Consider the following 18768-nt stretch of genomic DNA (forward strand, 5'->3'; position numbering starts at 1 on the left):
CAGTAGAAATCTTACCCAGGACATTAGATGTACATATCTACAACCAACCATATGGGAGATGGGGTGTGATGGGTGGGGATGAATTTGGCAGCTGCTGTGAGACTGCAGATATATTCAGCTGGGTGAAAACACACTTTGTGGCTGCATTTTTAACTTGTGAACTGTCTAGTTTACTAACAGCTCATAGAAATGGATGCCTGTCATAACTTGGGGAGGAATAGCTTGTGGGGGGATCTTTATTTGGTTCATCACTTTACAGTGAATGCTTTTTTTGGATAGGGAAAAAAATTAATTTGGGAGATGGTAGAAAAAGAAGTTTTATAAATGTCATCATTCCCTGGTTTAACAATGCATTCTGAAAAAAATTGTGATTTTTACATGCCAGAGTGCAAAATAACCAAAATAATATGACACACCACTGGGCATTAAAAAAAAGAAACAATGTTTGATGAATGAATTTCACGCCCGTGAAATTATTCCCGCTCTCCCTATTCTTCCAACAATTGACAAAAGAATTTGAGGGAAGGAGGAACAAGATGAAAGTCTGATTTTTGGATAAGCAGATAAAAATTCTCATCTCCAAATTGATTTTAACCTTTACTGTTTTTTAGATATAGTGCTTAAAGGTGTGTTGATAACAAATAATCTTTAACCGTTCAACCTGCACGTGGTAAATTTGGTTCTGAGTTAAGATGATGCCATGTCTGTTCATTGCCTGGTACTAACTGTTTGATGCCCTCAAAGGCAATAACCGGAAGGTGATGCTGAGCCTACTGTATAGTATAGGGGTTGAATGCTGTTATCCGCCTTCTGACTCCCCCACATCGCCATCTAGACACCCTGCAAGACCAGCCCCTGTGAGAGGAAACACTGGATTAGGTAACCTTAGCTACTGGCTTCCTTCTGCTGCACCCTTGCTCTTCCAACCTGGACCTGTCCATGCTTTGTGGTGATGGAGTCAGGGGAGGGATTGAGGGAGATGTAAAATTTTGCTGTTTCTGAAATGTGTTCCTAGCAAAATTCACATGAGCAAATTTCTAGTTCCTGTTTCTTCATACTTTCTCTTCTCAATGTCTGTTTTTTAAAATTTCTTTTTGAGTCACTTTGAAGATTTTTAAATAATAAGATTGGGTTGCATATGGATGTTAGAAGCAGTCCAATGGTTGCTGTTAAAGGGCTACAAGGAGGCACAGTTCCCCTATTTGTTCAAAAGTGTTTCACAAGATGAACAGAGTTGCTAACTTTAGTTTGCCAGCCCATTAATACAAGTAGAACAGCACCACCTCTGCAAAGTCATCACTTTGAAACCATCTGTTTCTCTGAGTAGCGGATGTAAGTATGGTTTCCACATATTTGTCTGACTATTTGTCAGCTATTATTGATATATCCTGATTCGTCATTTTGTCCAAATGTGCTTGTGGGGGGACGCAGCTATGCACATACTAAATGCCTCCATGGTTACACCCAGTTAATTATTGCCATGAAGTGTCAAATGTTAGGAGGCTGTTTGCTTCAGCAATCCCTCTCTGAACACCAATTGCTGGATTACGGACGTAGGATGACCATAAGACATAAGAGCAGAATTAGGCTATTTGACCCATCAAGTTTGCTGTGCCCATCCATCATGGTTTTTTTATTATCCTTCTGAGCTCCATTATTTTGCCACCTTCGCATAACCTTTGACACCCTTGCTAATCAAAAAAAACTATCCACCTCCCCTTTAGATATACCCAATGAATTAGCCTCCACAACAGTCTGTGGCAATGAATTCCGCAGATACTAAAGAAATTCCTCCCCACCTCTGTTCTAAAGGGATATCTATCCATTCTGAGGCTGTGATCTCCGGCCCTAGACTCCCTCCCACTTGACACCCTTACTAATCAGGATCCTATCAACATCCACTTAAAATATTCCGAATTTTCAAACTGTAAAATCAGTTTATTGATTGACATTTCTTCTAGCACTCTGAATGTTCACAGCCAGTGAATAGACTGTAGCTGCAATACATACCACTTATAAACTTCACTGCAGAAACTTGTCAAAGGCTTTTTGACAGTATCTCTTGCATGAAGCATCTGTAAGGCAGCAGATGCAGAAGAAAATCACCACCTACATTTTCCATCCAAGTCACACACCATTCTGACTTGGAAGTACATCACTGACCGTTTGTCACTGGATCTAATCCCTCACGAGCAAATACTTTCACTGACTTCAACAATTCAAAAAGAGGCTCACTGCCATCCTCTTAAGGGTGGACATAAATTATGGCTTTGCTGTGGTAAATAATCAGATGAAAGGACATCCAGTGCAGGCTGGAAGTCAAAGCCAAAACCTCCCTGAATTCTTGTTTCCACATCAGCCATGACTTAGACCAGCTCTAATGAATATTGATTATAGGTGGCCCCAAATCTAGGCAGTTTTTTGGTATTATCTGTTGGACACCATATGCTAATTGCCAAATAAACCTATTTTTAAAGTAATTGTTGGTTCATGGTTGTGCAAACTGAGTTTCCATTAAGTTCCCATCCCTGGTTCAGAAGGTGAGCTGCCGGAAGTAGTTTTCACATAACTGAGTGGCTTGATAAGTATCAACCACATTTATGGGGCTACAGCTGCATAAGTATGTAAACTGCAATAACTTTCCTTCCCTAAGAGATATTGGTTACTAGAGTCACTACAGAAAGGAAGGATGCAAACACAAGAAAATCAGCAGATGCTGGAAATTCAAGCAGGGAGAGCATATACGCCTGACTACAACAGTGCCCCCCCTTATCAGTGGGTTTTATAGTATAGGATTGGTGCGGAGGGAGTGGAGAGCAGAGCATTCTGAAGGAGTGAGGTTGGAAAGGTTGGAGTGAGGTTGAGAAAGGAAGGAAGTCATTCTGGCTGTCAAGTGCTGATTCTACAAACAGCCTATCAATTCATTTTTGCAGTTCTTTTTTTCTGACTTCCTCATGCTCTGCTTTTGGTTTTCTGATTTTGTTTAGATTGAATTCAAATTCTGAGCACACTGCATTGAGATTGGAACTCAGTCTTTTAATCTCTCAATTACTAACCGCAATGGTACTTTTCCTCCTAATCAAATAACATAGCTCTAAAACTTGGAAGTGGATATAGGAGTTTTCCCAGTGAAAGTAGGATGAAGAAGCTTAATGTAACCAAAGTGCATTCTCTGCTTTCAGGATTTGATGATATTGTAGGGATTGCCACTGTACTTGGATCCTTATCGAAAGGAATGGATATTCCAGATGGACATAGGCATCTGCGGTAAGCAAGTGCATTAGAGAATCTGTAAACTGAAATCAAACTCTACAGTTGAGTGGGATGGAAAAGGGTGCTCAGTCAAATGGTAAAATTCCTTCTTCCTCAGACATACTGGTGCAACTTTACACTGCCATATAGAGAGCATCCTCACATCAGCCATTACTGTCTGGTTTTGTGCAGCATCCCTCACAACATGTGAAACCTACAGCGAAGTCAGGTCAGCAGAAAAGTCATTGGCTGTAGTCGACTGTCACTGCAGGACTTTTTTTTAAATACTTTATTTTCAAAATTTTCAAAAAAAAAACAATGAGATCAACAAGAACGTACCAGCTCAGACATGTATAAAAATGAAATAAGCAAAAAAAAAGTGACATAACATTAGAGGGATGCCTATTGTACAAAGTGCTCAAAAATACTAAACATTAAATCTCAAATGAGGGCCGTGAGAAATCAGCGGGGGGGAAATTGCTCATCTGCCCCCAGTCTCATCCAGGTAGGCAAGAAATGGATCTCAGATAGCCGAAAATTTTTTAATTGTATTGGTTCTCAAGAACCTAAGTTTCTCCATCAGTATGACTGAGATCATATCAGCCATCCATCTCCGAAAGGAAGGGGGAGAAGGTGATTTCCACTCCCTCAAGATAAGTCTTTTGGCAACAATCATCCCCAGCATCAGAGACTGTTGTATGGCTGCAGGGAAACGAATAGTAGATTGTGAGCAGCCAAATATAGCAAGACCAGCTTCCAAAGGGAAGGATCTTTTATAGGCCTTTGAGTACCAGTCACCGCAGGACTTTTATGTGACAAGAACAAAGAAGCGGGCAGGAAAAATTGTTGCAAACACTTCCCACCTAGCAGAAGCTCCCTTCTGGAAAGTATTATAGGGTTGTTAAAACAGAAGCTGCGTGCCATCTGGTCAACCATTCTAGTTAGCCCCAACCCCCTCTATCTATTGTCTCAGTCACAGTAAACACTTTAAAGCCACTCTTTATAATGCTGGTGTTTATGCATCTATGCAGACTTTATTCCGTTTCTGTACTTTAACCTCTAAGTTTAGTTCTTATGTTTTTTTTATATAATTGTTGAATGTTGTTTTTGTTGCATGTCGTGCCAACACACCACGCCAGATTCCTAATACATGTAAGTGTAGGTGGTGAATAAGGTGATTGTTGGTCTTTATTTTCAGATATGATCGGTTGCTCTGCCTGGATGGGGGAGGGATCCGAGGTCTCGTCCTAATTCAGCTGCTAATCGCCATTGAGCAAACAGCGGGCCGACCCATTCGAGAGCTCTTTGATTGGATATCAGGCACCAGCACTGGAGGAATTCTGGCTCTTGCCATTGTTCATGGTAAGTGGCCTGGAAAGTGAGCATATGTGAACCAAGATCTGAACCCTTGCTGGAGTTGGCAGAGGCATTAAATATGTTGGGGACTGCAGCAACCTGGCTCATCCTGATCTCTGGTGGTGTCTGTGTGGAGTTTGCACATACTTCCTTAACTATGTGGGTTTTACCTAACATCCACCCTTCTCGTTGCTGCCCAACTGTCTGTAAGGATAGTTAAAACAAAAATTGATATGCCTGGATCTCCATTTTGGGTACCTAAAGTCTTTTGTGGTTGACCACAAAAAAATAGCCCGACTAAAATTTAAAACATTTTGAATTTTCTTAAAAGGGAGACCACATTACAGGCTATCTCTAGCTAATAATTGGGTTCCATTTTTACAGATATTTATGTGTCCATAAGACATAGGGGCAGAACCATTCAGCCACCATTCCATCATGGCTTATTTATTATCCCTCTCAACCCTATTCTCCTCCCTTCTAACCACAACTCTTGATGCCCTTACTAATCAAAAACCTATCAACCTTGCTTTGAATACAGTGGATTAGTTAGTTTCAACAAATCGGGACCAGTACATTTTGGCCAAATGAAGCGCCTTCCCCAATTAGTTGGTTTCATGGAAATAGTTAAAAAGGTATAAAAAAAAAGAGGAACTACCATTTAACTAAGTAACAAATTATGTAGTTAAATGAAATACGGAACAAATTAGAACACGAACAATGCTGCTATAGTGCTATAAACCTGTGTATTACCTAATAGTGATAAATGGAGGAATTCATCCAGTATAAGGTACAGTGTTTGAGTGGTCCGAGGAGGGAGGCACCTCTGGTGAAAGGGCTTGTCATGTCCATTCTGCAGGAGTTCACTCACCTTTGATCGCATCATCACTCAACTCTCACCTGTGGCTCTAAGTAGCTGTTTGCACGCGACAGCGGCCACACCCCAGTACACCACTTCAACAGGCAGGAAAAACTAGGTGAGGATAGCCAGCAGGCCTCATAAATAGGGACATGCTTGTCCCAGCATGTGAAGTCAGTCCAGCGGACTGGGCGGATGAGCAGTGAGATCCAACGGCCTTGAAGGTGGTTCTGCAACATTTTGCAGAGAGTCAAGGGCATGATAAAGCATGATGGTCATCCACTGCAACCAAGGAGGACCCTAGCTTGTGATAAGTACTTGTACCACTGGACACGGACTTCCGAGATCGAGAGAATAGATCTGACCCAGTGCAAGAGCTTTTCCACTTTAAAAACTGACCCACACAGGTTTCACTGTCATCGCCAGTTATGACGGACTCTCAAAATACTACCGCATTCTTTTGATTGACTGTAAATTAGCACAGACACTTCATGCAGATAATGGACTGCCTTCACACTATGCCTTTAATGCTTGCATCTTCCAAATCTTTTATTTTCATTGTAACATTCAAGATTGTAGTTGGTACCTTCAAATTCTTGTTGAAGTGGTGGAAACATTTCCTTTTCACACTTGGTGGTTTCTGGCATCTCTAAGCTTGAATGTTTGAAACCACAGTGAGCAAAACGGTCCTGAATTGTTTTACTGTCCTGACGAAGGGTCTCGGCCCGAAACGTATACTGTACCTCTTCCTAGAGATGCTGCCTGGCCTGCTGCGTTCACCAGCAACTTTGATGTGTGTTGCTTGAATTTCCAGCATCTGCAGAATTCCCCGTGTTCGCATTGTTTTACTGTTTATTTCTTACCAACTATGAGTGACAAAAATCACTGGTTTCTGGACACAAGCACACACGACTGATGTTATTTAAAAACTGTTTGCTCTAAGCTTCATGAAGTATCTAATGGCCACACGACATAGATACTTCATTGATTCCAAAGGGAATTACAGTGTCACAGTAGCATTACAAGTGCACAGATATACAATATTAGAAGAGAAGTAAGAAAGAATAAAAAAAGTTACCTTAAAAATAAAATGTACAAGATTTATAAGTCAAAGATCACAAAATTTTCAAGTTCACGCTGATAAGATGATAGCGCAAGAATTACTGTAATATTATACACCGTCCAGATAAGAAGTGATGGTAGTGTTGCACGTGTGACATGTATATGACAGACACAAATTATAAACTGCTTGGCAACAACCTCCTGTCCCAATTAAGTGACATAGTGTCCCAAATAAAGGAAGGGAATCCTAGCTATTTTCTTGATTAGTTTTCGTTCTTTAAGAGTTGTCCCAAATAGGCAACTGTCCCAATTAACCAATGGCCCAATTAACCGGAATCCACTCTATACCTAATGACTTGGCCTCCACAGCCGTCTGTGGCAGTGAATTCCACAGATTCACCGGATGAGAAATTCCTTCTCATCTTCGTTCTAAATGGACATCCTTCTATCCTGAGGCCCTACCCTCTGAATACAAGTTGATTTTGTTTTAAAGGGTGCCACTGTAGCAAGTGATAAGTGTAACATTTTTACAGTGCCAGCAAACTGGGTCCAATTTCATCGCTGTCTGTAAGCAGTTTGTATTTTCAACCCGTGACATTGTTTCCTTGGGGTTCTCCAGTTTCATTCCACATTCCAGACATATGAGTCAGTAGGTTAATTAGTCACATGCGTGTAATTGGGCATGTTGAACCAGCAGGGCCCATTACTCTGCTATATTTCTAAATAAAAATATTTCTCCGAGGATTGGCACCTTGCTGCGGTGGAGGGACTTGTGACTTTGTGTAATCCTGAGAGCTATTTTGTCTGGAGATTAGTTTCTGGTAGGGTCACCATGGCAGTAAGGTCAAGAGGAGGTTCCAAAGAACGATCCAACCAAGACCTCAACAGTGGAGCTAGCGGTAGATGATGATAGATCACAATGGCAGTGAAGGTGGAGGAAATCTGCAACAGTGTAAAGTCCGCAGTTGTTTTGCAGTCCATGTCACTGGACCCTGATCTTGACCTGTCAAGGACTGTATGGTGGCTACCCATGTTAAACAAACTCATATACAGACGTTCTTCATTAAGGGAATAACCCCTTAGAAGACCATCATACTTGACTTGAGTGATTGCATACAAAAATAAAACTAAAATTCACCTTGGATGTTTTTCTGGCACTCATTGGGTGCAGATCATGAACATCTGAAATTACATCTCACTGAAGCCACTTTGGAAATGGGTGGAATGAGATCGAAATCTTGCCCTCATTACTTCTGCTTTGGGTTTCACATTCATTAGAGAAGAACCTTTCTTCATCTTGACATCTTTTGTTAAAGCAGCAGTTGCTTCTGTTATATTGATGATAAATATTTCCCTTTGAGGCTGAACAAGCAAAATTAATTCAGCTACTTACAACTTTATTAACTTATCAGTTTCAGATGTTAGTTATTTGTGTGTAAGAAAGTATGGGAATTCTGGAAAGTATATAACTTTAGATGGTTTTTCAAAGTTGTATTATATACTAGTAGTAACTAGGTTACCAACACCCGACTTATGGGCTGCCTTATGTATGAATATGCTTCCATAAAAAGATTAAATTCAAAAGTTAGACATCTGTACATATATTTGTTGCTACAAGCAGCAGAACTAGTTTCCTCTTTCTCCACTTTCAGTTATTGTTCTTTTTTAATCAATCCTGTGTGCTTTTGATGTTATTCATTTCAATACTGTGGAGATATGGTTACGGTTACGTATCGTATGACAAGGGCATCTCTTTGGAACGGAGATAAAGAGGAATTTCTTTAGCCAGAGGGTGGTGAATCTGAAATTCATTGCCACGGAGGGCTGTGGAGGTCAAGACATTGGGTATATTTAAAGTAGAGAGTAATGGGTTCTTGATTAGTAGGAGTGTTAAAGGGTGAAGGAAGGAGACTAGGTTTAAGGAGGATAGTGAATCAGACATGATAAAATCGTGAAGCAGACTTGATGGACCAAGTAGCCTAATTCTGCTCCTCTATCTTATGGTCTTATAGATTTTTGTGTATTTTCTAACTTCTGGACAAAATTGACTTATGAGCATATGCAAAATTGGCACCCGTTTGTTAGCCGGGGACAGTCTGTATTACAGTCTCCCTTTTAAGCTGTTCTAAACCGAATGGCGACTTCCAGGGTTGAATATAGCGTGAGTCGGTGCGTGTGAGTGTGGCTCCTGATTTTTATTGAAAATCTACCTGTTTATCTTTGCCGTATGCTTGAGATAACTGAATATTTACCATTGTGAACAACGCGGGACATAGCTGGACAGTGAAATGGCAAGTAGAATGTATCTTCGAAGTAAAACTGGGGAAAAAGATAGCGAAGCCTCGAGCAAGAAGGCGGATGTTACAGTAATGGTGCCGTTGCACGCTGCTGGGTCTGGTCCCGGCCCTGCGCTACCCGATGACTTGGAGAGGCTTTGTTTAGTACTTATTACTGACATGACGCAAGCGGTGAATTCTGTCCTAGAAAGAGAACTTGAAGATGCTTTATCACCAGTGAATGCTATCATGGAACAAATTATGTCTTCTTACGAGTCACACGACGAACGCATTCGTGAGGTTGAAGACGGCCTGAAAGACTACAGTGACCAATTGGTGAGCGCCGAAGCTGCCATTCCAGCGTTTCAGAGCGAAAATGCATTTCTGAAGGGAAAGCTAGGTGACCTCGAAAATCGGTTGTGGAGGTCCAATTTGAGAGTAGTCGGCATTCCTGAAAATTTGGAAGGTTCGGACCCTGTTAAATTTATGACTGAGTTTTTTGACGAAGTGCTGGGGACAAATTTTTTCCCAAGTCCTCTCATACTTTCGCGTGCTCACCGAGTCGGACGTAAACCATCCGGTGTCTCTGAAGCCAAGCAAACGAGACCAAGAACGTTCCTGGTTCTCTTTCACTTCTTTCAAGATAGGCAACGCATCATCAATAGACGGAAGCAGGATCTGCATTTCCGCGGACACCGCGTTTTTTTAATGAAGATTTTAGTGCAGAGCTGGGTAAAAAACGAGCAGCTTTCAAGGAGGTGAAATCCCTGCTTTACGGGAAAGGGTCAGGTTCGGCCTCTTGTATCCTGCCCAGCCCTGGGTCATGCATGAAGGTAAAAAGCATTATTTCCATACACCAGAGGTGGCCAAAGAGTTTTACCATTCGCGCTGGGGAGAAGAAGAACGAGAAGAGCAATGACTTTTTTTTTAGGTTATTCATGCAGCATTGAAGGAGCCTCCTGCCGAGGCAAACTGTTAATGTTCACAATCCACTTCTTTGTTCATTTTTTCCTGTTTAATTTGTGGAACGTGATCGGGTCGAACTGCTATGCTGCTGAAACTGATTAACAAGAACTTTCAACCAGCAAAATGTAAATATTTGTGATTTGTATCTCGGGCATTTAAGTTGCCTAGTGTTTTTTTTTGTTTTTAATGCTTAGCTTGACCTGTATCATCTTTAACCTATATGTTATATTAAAGGTAGTATAAGTGATAGGATAAATTTTAAGGAGGGGAGCCACCCTAGTTTAGATTGAAAGTTGGGCTGTATGGGGAACGCCTTGGAAGTTTTTTGTTGGGTACTGCCTGCGATCATCCTCAATTGGGGAGGTAGATCTAGGTTTCAGGGGTTAATTGGGTTTTTTTGTTGTTTGTGTAAAGGGGTAGGGGGAATGTTTTGGGGGATTACTATGGCAGTTTATTCTTTTGTGTGTTACGGATTGATCAGACTTTCTTTTCATTGTGCGTTATTGTGTGCAACTTATACCCTTGCACTGTTTTGGATTGTAGGCCCTGTGTGTCTTTTGATATGGTTAACATGAGTGCAGCTGATGGAGGCCACCCTGTGAGGTTTATTTCTTGGAATGTAAAGGGGCTCAATGGTCTGGTTAAAAGAGCTAAAGTTTTCTCTCATCTGAAACAATTAAAAGCAGATATACTATTTCTACAAGTGACACATTTACGAGTGGAGGACCATAATAGACTTCGTAAAGCATAGATTAGTCAGGTTTTTCATTCCAGATTTAATAGTAGGTCCAGGGGGGTGGCAATATTAATTACCAAAAGAATGCAGTTCACACCATCTGATGTAATCAGTGACCCTAATGGTCGCTTTATTATAGTCTCTGGCTCTCTCTTTCAGATACCTGTTATTTTGGTAAATGTTTATGCCCCTAATTGGGACAATGTCCAATTTGCAAATAAGGTTTTGACATTAATACCTAACCTGAATACACATAAGCTAATCTTTTCCGGAGATTTGAACTGTGCTATTGACCTACTGCTTGATAGGTCTTGCCCTAGGGGAATATTTTCTGGTATAGCAGAGGCCTTCTCGATGTTTATGCAACAAAATGGTTATATGGATCCTTGGAGATTTTTGAATCCATCATTTAGGCAATTCTCTTTCTTTTCTCATGTTCACCACTCCTATTCCAGGCTAGACTATTTCTTTTTAGATAACTCCTTGATACCAATGATTAGACAAATTGAATACACTGCTATAGTTATATCTGATCACATGCCCGTGAAACTGGACCTATGTTTTCCTTTAAACATTAGAGAACAGCCTCTGTGGAGACTTAACCCCCTTTTGCTTTCTAATGAGAAATTTTGTAGTTATATATCAGCTAACATTGACACATTCTTTGAGACTAACAAAACTGAGTCGGTATCGTACTCTTTACTTTGGGAAACTTTAAAAGCTTACTTGAGGGGTCAAATAATATCTTATACTTCCCATGCCAATAAAGAGCGTAGGAAGGAAATGCAAGTGTTATTGCAATCTATTTTGGACCTGGATAGAAAATACTGTGAGGCACCCACTGCGGAATTATATAAAAGCTGGGTTGATTTGCAAGCGAAGTTTAATCTTCTATCTACAAACCTATCAGAACAATTAATTCTTAAGACACGTGGCCTCTATTATGAATATGGTGACAAGGCGAGTCGGCTTATGGATCATCAGTTGAAACGTCAAGCTGCATCACGACTTATTCCTCAGATAAGAGACACGCACCAAAACTTGACAAGCAATCCAAAAGAGATTAATAACATCTTTGCAACTTTTTATTCCTCTCTGTATGCCTCAGAGTTCCCTCAGATAAAACAAATATGGAACGTTTTTCTTTCTTTCTTTTTCAATCTTATTATTTTCATAGAATGAGGACATAACAAAGCAAAAATACAAGTAGGAGATACATTGTTACATTTAAAATGAGTAATTGTAAAACCAAATAGTAAAAATTGACGAAGCTCCCAATCGTGTAGAATAATAATGAATAATACAAAGCAAAAAAAAAAGAAGAAAAATCATGAAAAAGAAAAAAAAACAAACCCCATCCCAAAAAAAAACTAAACTAAACAGAATTAGTCAACTAAACTAAAAGACTTGGGCAATACTAACAACTTGAAAATGGGAAAGAAGAAAACCTTAGTGTCGATGACTCCATTCCTCTCAACCAACAGTACAGAGAAATAAAACAAGTTTGGAAATGGTCTGGAACATTTTTTAGATAATTTGGAAATACCAACTCTTGAACCAGAGGAGGTGGAGAACCTAAATTGGGCTCTTGGGCAGGAAGAGATTAATAATACCATTATGGCTATGCAGAGTGGCAAGTCCCCAGGTCCTGATGGTTATCCAATAGAATTTTATAAGAAATTTAAGGATAAGCTCATACTGGTCCTTCTAGAAGTGTTTCAGGAATCTTTGGAGAATGGCTCCTTACCCCCGTCTCTTTCACAGGCAGCTATTTCACTACTTCTTAAAAAGGACAAGGACCCGACTCAATGTGGATCATATCGCCCCATCTCACTTTTGAATGTAGATGTGAAAATTTTGACTAAAGTGCTTGCGTGCTGTTTAGAATGTCCCCTTCCCAAGATAATTTCAGACGGTCAAACAGGTTTTATTAAAAATTGCCATTCTTTTTTTTAATATCCATCGACTGGCTGATGTGGTTTATTCACCCAGTGATTCTCCAAGGCTGGAGATAGTTATCTCCTTGGACGCGGAGAAGGCGTGTGATAGAGTGGAGTGGGTATACTTGTTTAGTGTTTTGGAGAATGCATATGGCTCCATTCTGCACAAGCTGGTGCAGCTCACACTGACCAAATATCACGTCCTCAACAGAATCAGAGACCTTATCGCTGATTATTACAGCAACTTCAGGATGAGGGTCTCTTCAGGAGCAATTACATCAACCTGGCAGAAGGTGGAGATCGGCATCATCACAGGGTGCACCATCTCAGTGACACTGTTCTCCCTAGCCATGAACATGCTCACTAAGTCTGCTGAACCAGAGTGCAGAGGGCCCAGAATGAATTCTGCTCAACGGCAACCACCTATCAGGGCACTCATGGATGACCTCACAGTCACCACAGAATCAGTCCCAGGCTGCCGGAGGATTCTGCAAGGGCTCGAAAAGCTGGTGGAGTGGGCCCGGATGCGTTTCAAACCTGCCAAATCAAGATCGATGGTGCTGAGGAGAGGGAAGGTGGAGAACAAGTTCTGGTTCAGCATCGCGGGCACAGCCATCCCAACCATCACAGAAAAGCCAGTCAAGAGCTTAGGCAAAGTTTTTGACAGCTCTTTAAGGGACACAACATCCATTCAGGCAACCTGCACTGAGTTGGATGGCTGGCTGAAATCTGTGGACAAGTCTGGCCTACCTGGGAAGTTTAAAGCCTGGGTGTATCAGCAAGGCATTCTTCTCAGAATCCTGTGGCCCCTCCTCGTCTATGCAGTTCTGATCTCTACAGTCGAAACCGTATAGAGAGGAGGGTTAGCAACCACCTCAGGAGATGGCTGGGGCTGCCAAAGAGCCTGAGCAGCATCGCACTCTATGGACACCACAACAAACTGCAACTGCCCTTCAAATCCTTGGAGGAAGAATTCAAGGTAACAAGACCCGAAGGTGGCTGAAGCAGGGATCCAAGTAAGTACTGGCAGGAAGTGGAGGGCAGAGGCGAGGCTGCATCACAGGAGGCCGGTGGGAGTGGTCACATGAGGCCGCACTGGGCTAGGATCCTTTCCAGCTCCCCAAATGGACACCAGAGGGAAGGAAAGGCGTCGTCTAGTTCAGGAGGAGGTGAGAGCAGTAGTGGAGGAGATGAGAGCCTGCAAGGCGGTGGGAATGAAGCATCAGGGAGCTTGGACAAGATGGGAGAATGCGGTTGAGAGGAAAGTGACCTGAGCTGATCTTTGGAAAGCCAAACCACACCACATCCAATTTCTCATCCAGGCAGTGTACGATGTGCTTCCAAGCCCATCAAACCTGCACACATGGGGGAAGGCAGAGTCATCTGCGTGCCCACTGTGCTCCAAGCGAGGAACCCTGGAGCACATCCTCAGCGGCTGCGCAAGGGCCCTTGGTGAGAGACAGTACAGGTGGAGGCATGATCAGGTCCTGAAGACCATTGCTGAAGCCGTCAGCGCAGGAATTGGGCGAAGCGGTCCCGACCCTCCAAGCAGACCATTGCCTTTGTTAGAGCTGGGGAGCAGCCAATACCTGCCAAAAGGACATCTGCAGGCATTCTGACCTCTGCAAGGGACTGACAGCTGTTGGTGGACCTCGAAGGGCAGCTGAAGTTCCTCAACCATATCGCAGCCACCACCCTGCGACCAGACATTGTCCTAGTGTCTGAGTCTACTAAGCAAGTGGTGCTGCTGGAGCTGACAGTCCCATGGGAAGATAGCTTGGAAGAGGCCTTTGAAAGGAAGCTCTCCAAGTGCGCAGGACTGGTCAGCAACTGTCAGCAGGCTGGATGGAGAGCGAGGTGTCTCCCAGTGGAGGTTGGTTGTAGGGGATTCGTAGCCCATTTTTTAGTTGGAACCTTCAGCATTTTGGGCATCGAGGGAGAGAGGAAGAGGAGAGCCATCCGCAGTACCACCGATGCGGCCTCAAGATGGCTGTGGCTCGAAAGAGGGGAGCCATGGAGTCATAGGTAGCTAGCCATCTAGACACAAGCTGGGGTCTGATCAGCCCCGGCTGGGTCACCTGGAGGAGGTTGTATGATGTTGAAAGACCCGAAACACATGATGATTCCAGGAACATCACTGAAGATGTGTCCAGAAGCATCAATAGATATATGCACACAGCAGGAGAAATTTGGATTTGGCAGAATATTTGTAGCCTGGGTTAAGCTATTATACCACTCACCTTTAGCATGTATACAGACAAATTATTTTCGATCTGACTATTTCCCATTAACACGTGGCACTCGCCAAGGCTGCCCATTGTCCCCTCTTCTTTTTGCAATTGCAATTGAGCCTCTTTCTATTGCACTTAAGTCAACTACATTATTTCAAGGTGTTAGAAAGGGGACATGGAACACCGTGTATCCCTATATGCTGATGACCTCTTACTTTATGTTAGCGACCCTGTAGGTAGTAGTCCTGCTATTGTGTCATTATTAGGTCAATTTGGAGCCTTCTCTGGCTATAAACTGAACTTTCAAAAAAGCAAATGCTTTCCCATTAATAACTTGGCCCTACAGATCCGACGGGAATCTTTGCCTTTTCTTTTATCTCAAGATGGTTTTGTATACCTAGGAATGCATATTACTCGCTCTTTTACATCTCTGTTTGAAGCTAACTACAGGCGTCAGGTTAGCCAAATGAAGGCTGATTTCGAGAGATGGCGCAGTTTACCCCTTACTATAGCTGGGAGAATTCAATCAGTGAAAATGACTATACTTCCTAGATTTCTTTATTTGTTTCAGTGTTTGCCAGTTTTCTTATCTGAGTTATTTTTTAAATCAGTCGACCAAGCTATAACCTCCTTTATTTGGGAAAATAAGGTTCCAAGGGTTAATAAGCACATTCTCTAAAGAGGTCGTGATGTAGGTGGAATGGGTCTTCCCAGCTTTATTCATTATTACTGGGCATCGAACATTCAAAAAGTATTATTTTGGCTCCACCGGCCAGATATAATCTGGTGCCTGTTTGAGTCACGGTCTTGCCACTCCTCGTCTCTCCCAGCTTTGGTGTATTCTTCCTTACCACTGAAATCCTGTCAATTCACATCTAACCTGGTCGTGCCCTCCACCCTCAAAATTTTTAATCAATTTCGCTGCCACTATAAGTTCATATCAGCTTCAATTTTGGGCCCCATTCATAAAAACCATTTATTTCCTCCCTCCACATTCGATTCAGCTTTCAGACAATGGGGTTTGAACGGTCTTATGCGCATTAAGGATTTGTATACAGGTTTCCCCCGCCATGCGAAGGTAGAACGTTCCTGTGAAACGGTTCGTAAGCCGAAATGTCGTAAAGCGAAGAAGCAGTTACCAGTTATTTATATGGGAAAATTTTGTGAGCGTTCACAGACCCAAAAATAACCTATCAAATCATGCCAAACAACACATAAAACCTAAAATAACAGTAACACATAATAAAAGCAGGAATGATATGATAAATACACAGCCTATATAAAGTAGAAATACTTTTCCACAATCATTACTGAACTGTTCTCCGTAGCGAAAATCTCACACAAGCGCCGTCAGCAGAAAATCTCACGCAAGCACTGTTGGCAAAAACCTGGCGCAAGCGCTCTCCAGTAACCTTTAAGCTATGAAGCTGCCAAATCATACCAAATAACACGTAAAAATACACAGCCGATATAAAGTAGAAATAATGTATGTACAGTGTAGTATCACTGACGGGGATTGGGACAGCACCGAGCCCACTGATGATGGTGTGTTAGACTGAGTCGTCGCAGGTTGGCTGGTGCAGTGGCCCCCACCCTCCGGGCCGCCGACAGATACTGAACCGCGAAGCATGCAGGGGTCCAGCGGTAGCCGGGAGGCATCCAGCACATCATTAAGAAAAAAGCCGGAATAAGCATGCTAATTAATTAGGTGCTGCCCGGCACGTAATTGTCAGCCCAGATCAGTGCCGATTGCATCGCCTTTGATCTGGGCCGCCATTTAAGTGTGGGGCGGCACCTACTTAATCAGCATGTTTATTTTGGCTTTTTTCTTAAAGATATGCTGTGTGCCTCCCAGCTACTGCTGCATTCTCCACGAATCGGTACGGTATCTGTCTGCGGCCTGGGTGTTGGGGCGGTGGGACACTGGGGTGTCATCTCATCGTCTATTTCCATTAGAGCAGGCAGCTCATCTTCTCCTATGACTGCCCGCCTCGATGTCGAACGTCGAGGTTCGTCGTCTGCTGTGGCTGATGTGGAAGGCTTGCTTGACTGCTGAGCCTCACGCATTTTTCTATCATACAGTTCTTTTTAAGGACTCAAACCATGCTGCAAATATCTCCTAAACCTACGTACCCTTTCAAAATTAAAGTTGTACTTATCATTGCAGCGAAAATCTCACGCAGTTGCTTCACGTTCATTTGGCTACTGCATTCGGTTTTGATTGTTATCCTTTCCTCTTCCAATTGCATCAGCTCTTCATCTATCAGTTCTTGGTCATGGGATGCCAAAACCTTTTCAACATAATGTTCGTCAGCTTCCACAAGCCAAACTCACTTTGTCCTTACTTCATTCACCATGATCAAAACACTTAATTATGTCTAGTTTTACGCTAAGTGTAACACCCTTACGAGCTCTTTTAGGCTTTTCCGACACCATAGAACTCATCTTGCGAACGGCTGCTCAGGGCGCGCGCTGCCTTTTTTTGCACGCTGATTTTTTATTGCGCGCTGCTTTTTTTTGTAATAGTGAAAACACCTTCTGAAAGCGAAAACAGGGTACTAATGTAGGTCATTCGTAACAGTGAGGTTTCGTAAAGCGAATGTTTGAAAAGCGGGGGACACCTGTACTGGTAACATATTTGATAGTTTTGATAACCTGCGCGGTAAGTATGGCCTTCCGCATAATAATTTTTTAAAATACCTGCAGATACGCCACTTTGTCAAGGAAAAATTTCTCTCTTTTCCTGATCTACCACCTGCTATGTTATGGGAAAAACTCACTCTTAGCTTTAACAATAAAGGGCTGATCTCTGAACTATACTCTCAGCTGATGTCTTTGGGAGTTCAAGATCTAAACAAAATTAAGAGTAGGTGGGAGGATGACCTCGGTATGGATCTGGCTGAGGAATATTGGGCAAAAGTATTGAATAGGGTTCATTTCTCATCATCATGTGCTAGACTGGGGCTCGTACAATTTAAAGTTTTACACAGGGTACATTTAAGTAAAGCCAGACTTGCAGACATATACCCTGGGACAGATGCTGGCTGTGACAGGTGTTCCTTCTCTCTGGCTGGTTTAGTACATGCATTTTGGTCATGCCCTCGGCTTGATGACTATTGAGCACTGGTTTTTAAAATTATCAGCGAGGTTTTGGGGGTGACACTGAGACCTTGCCAGCTTATAGCTGTATTTGGTGTGGCAGATGATGATTTGTGTTTAAATGCAAGTCAGTCGGATATCATTGCATTTACATCGCTATTGGCCCGTAGGAGAATTTTGCTGGTTTGGAAATCTGCCACTCCCCCAACTGCTGCTGCTTGGTTAGAAGATGTAATGTTTTTTCTGAAATTAGAAAAGATTAAATACACTTTGAGGGGGTCTGTGAAAAAGTTCTATTTGAAATGGGGACCTTTCTTATCATATTTTGGGAGTCTTAAGGAATTGCCTACTAGTTGAGGGCATTAGATTGTACTTGGGAGTTGCCTCCCATTTAACACGCTTATAATTTACCTCACAGGGTGGTTGATGAATTGTAAATATGAGTGTATTTTGGATCATCTGACATGTTGCAGATGTGTGTGAGCCGTCGTCTTAAAGTAGTGTGGGGGTATGGTTGTGAAATGTCCGTACTTGTATTTGTGAATTGTTGTGTTGTAAATATATTAGCTGCCATGATATGTTCGGGGAGGGCGGGTGGGGGGAGGTTTGTTTGGGGGTACGATAGAAAAGCAAAATGGAGGAAAATGTAATCCATTATATATTCTGTATTGTGTCATTCCTTCAATAAAATAAAAATATAAATAAAAATAAACTGTTCTAAATCAGTTACATTTGAATCTCAGTTCCATCATTATCAACAGAAGGGAGGCCATCTAGTGCTCATTGAAGAGAAGAATCTTTGAATTAATCTCATGCTCACAAAGGTGTATTTTCAAATCCGTTAAGCTTCATTTGTTATTTTTTAAATAAAAAACCTTATTAATGGAAGTAGAGTCAACAGTTGCTGGGTAGATTGAAACAAACCCTGCTTTTTGTTCGTAAAGAAAATTACCCATCTCTGAACAACTAATTGATCTCATCTTTATCTGCT

The 18768-nt window shown here is 42.1% G+C and overlaps 1 protein-coding gene across 3 annotated transcripts in view; it reads left to right on the top strand.

Annotated features, from left to right (window-relative positions):
- The window catches only part of pla2g6 (phospholipase A2, group VI (cytosolic, calcium-independent)), a 139877-nt gene that overhangs the window by 80778 nt on the left and 40331 nt on the right, over positions 1 to 18768 (top strand). For all 3 annotated transcript variants that reach the window (XM_063062429.1, XM_063062430.1, XM_063062431.1), the window contains exons 9-11: positions 745 to 879; positions 3183 to 3267; positions 4451 to 4614. In XM_063062429.1, coding sequence (XP_062918499.1) covers positions 745 to 879; positions 3183 to 3267; positions 4451 to 4614 — 384 coding nt within the window. The remainder of the gene's footprint in view (positions 1 to 744; positions 880 to 3182; positions 3268 to 4450; positions 4615 to 18768) is intronic.

This window comes from Mobula hypostoma, chromosome 11 (assembly GCF_963921235.1).
Source record: "Mobula hypostoma chromosome 11, sMobHyp1.1, whole genome shotgun sequence".
NCBI lineage: Eukaryota > Metazoa > Chordata > Chondrichthyes > Myliobatiformes > Myliobatidae > Mobula > Mobula hypostoma.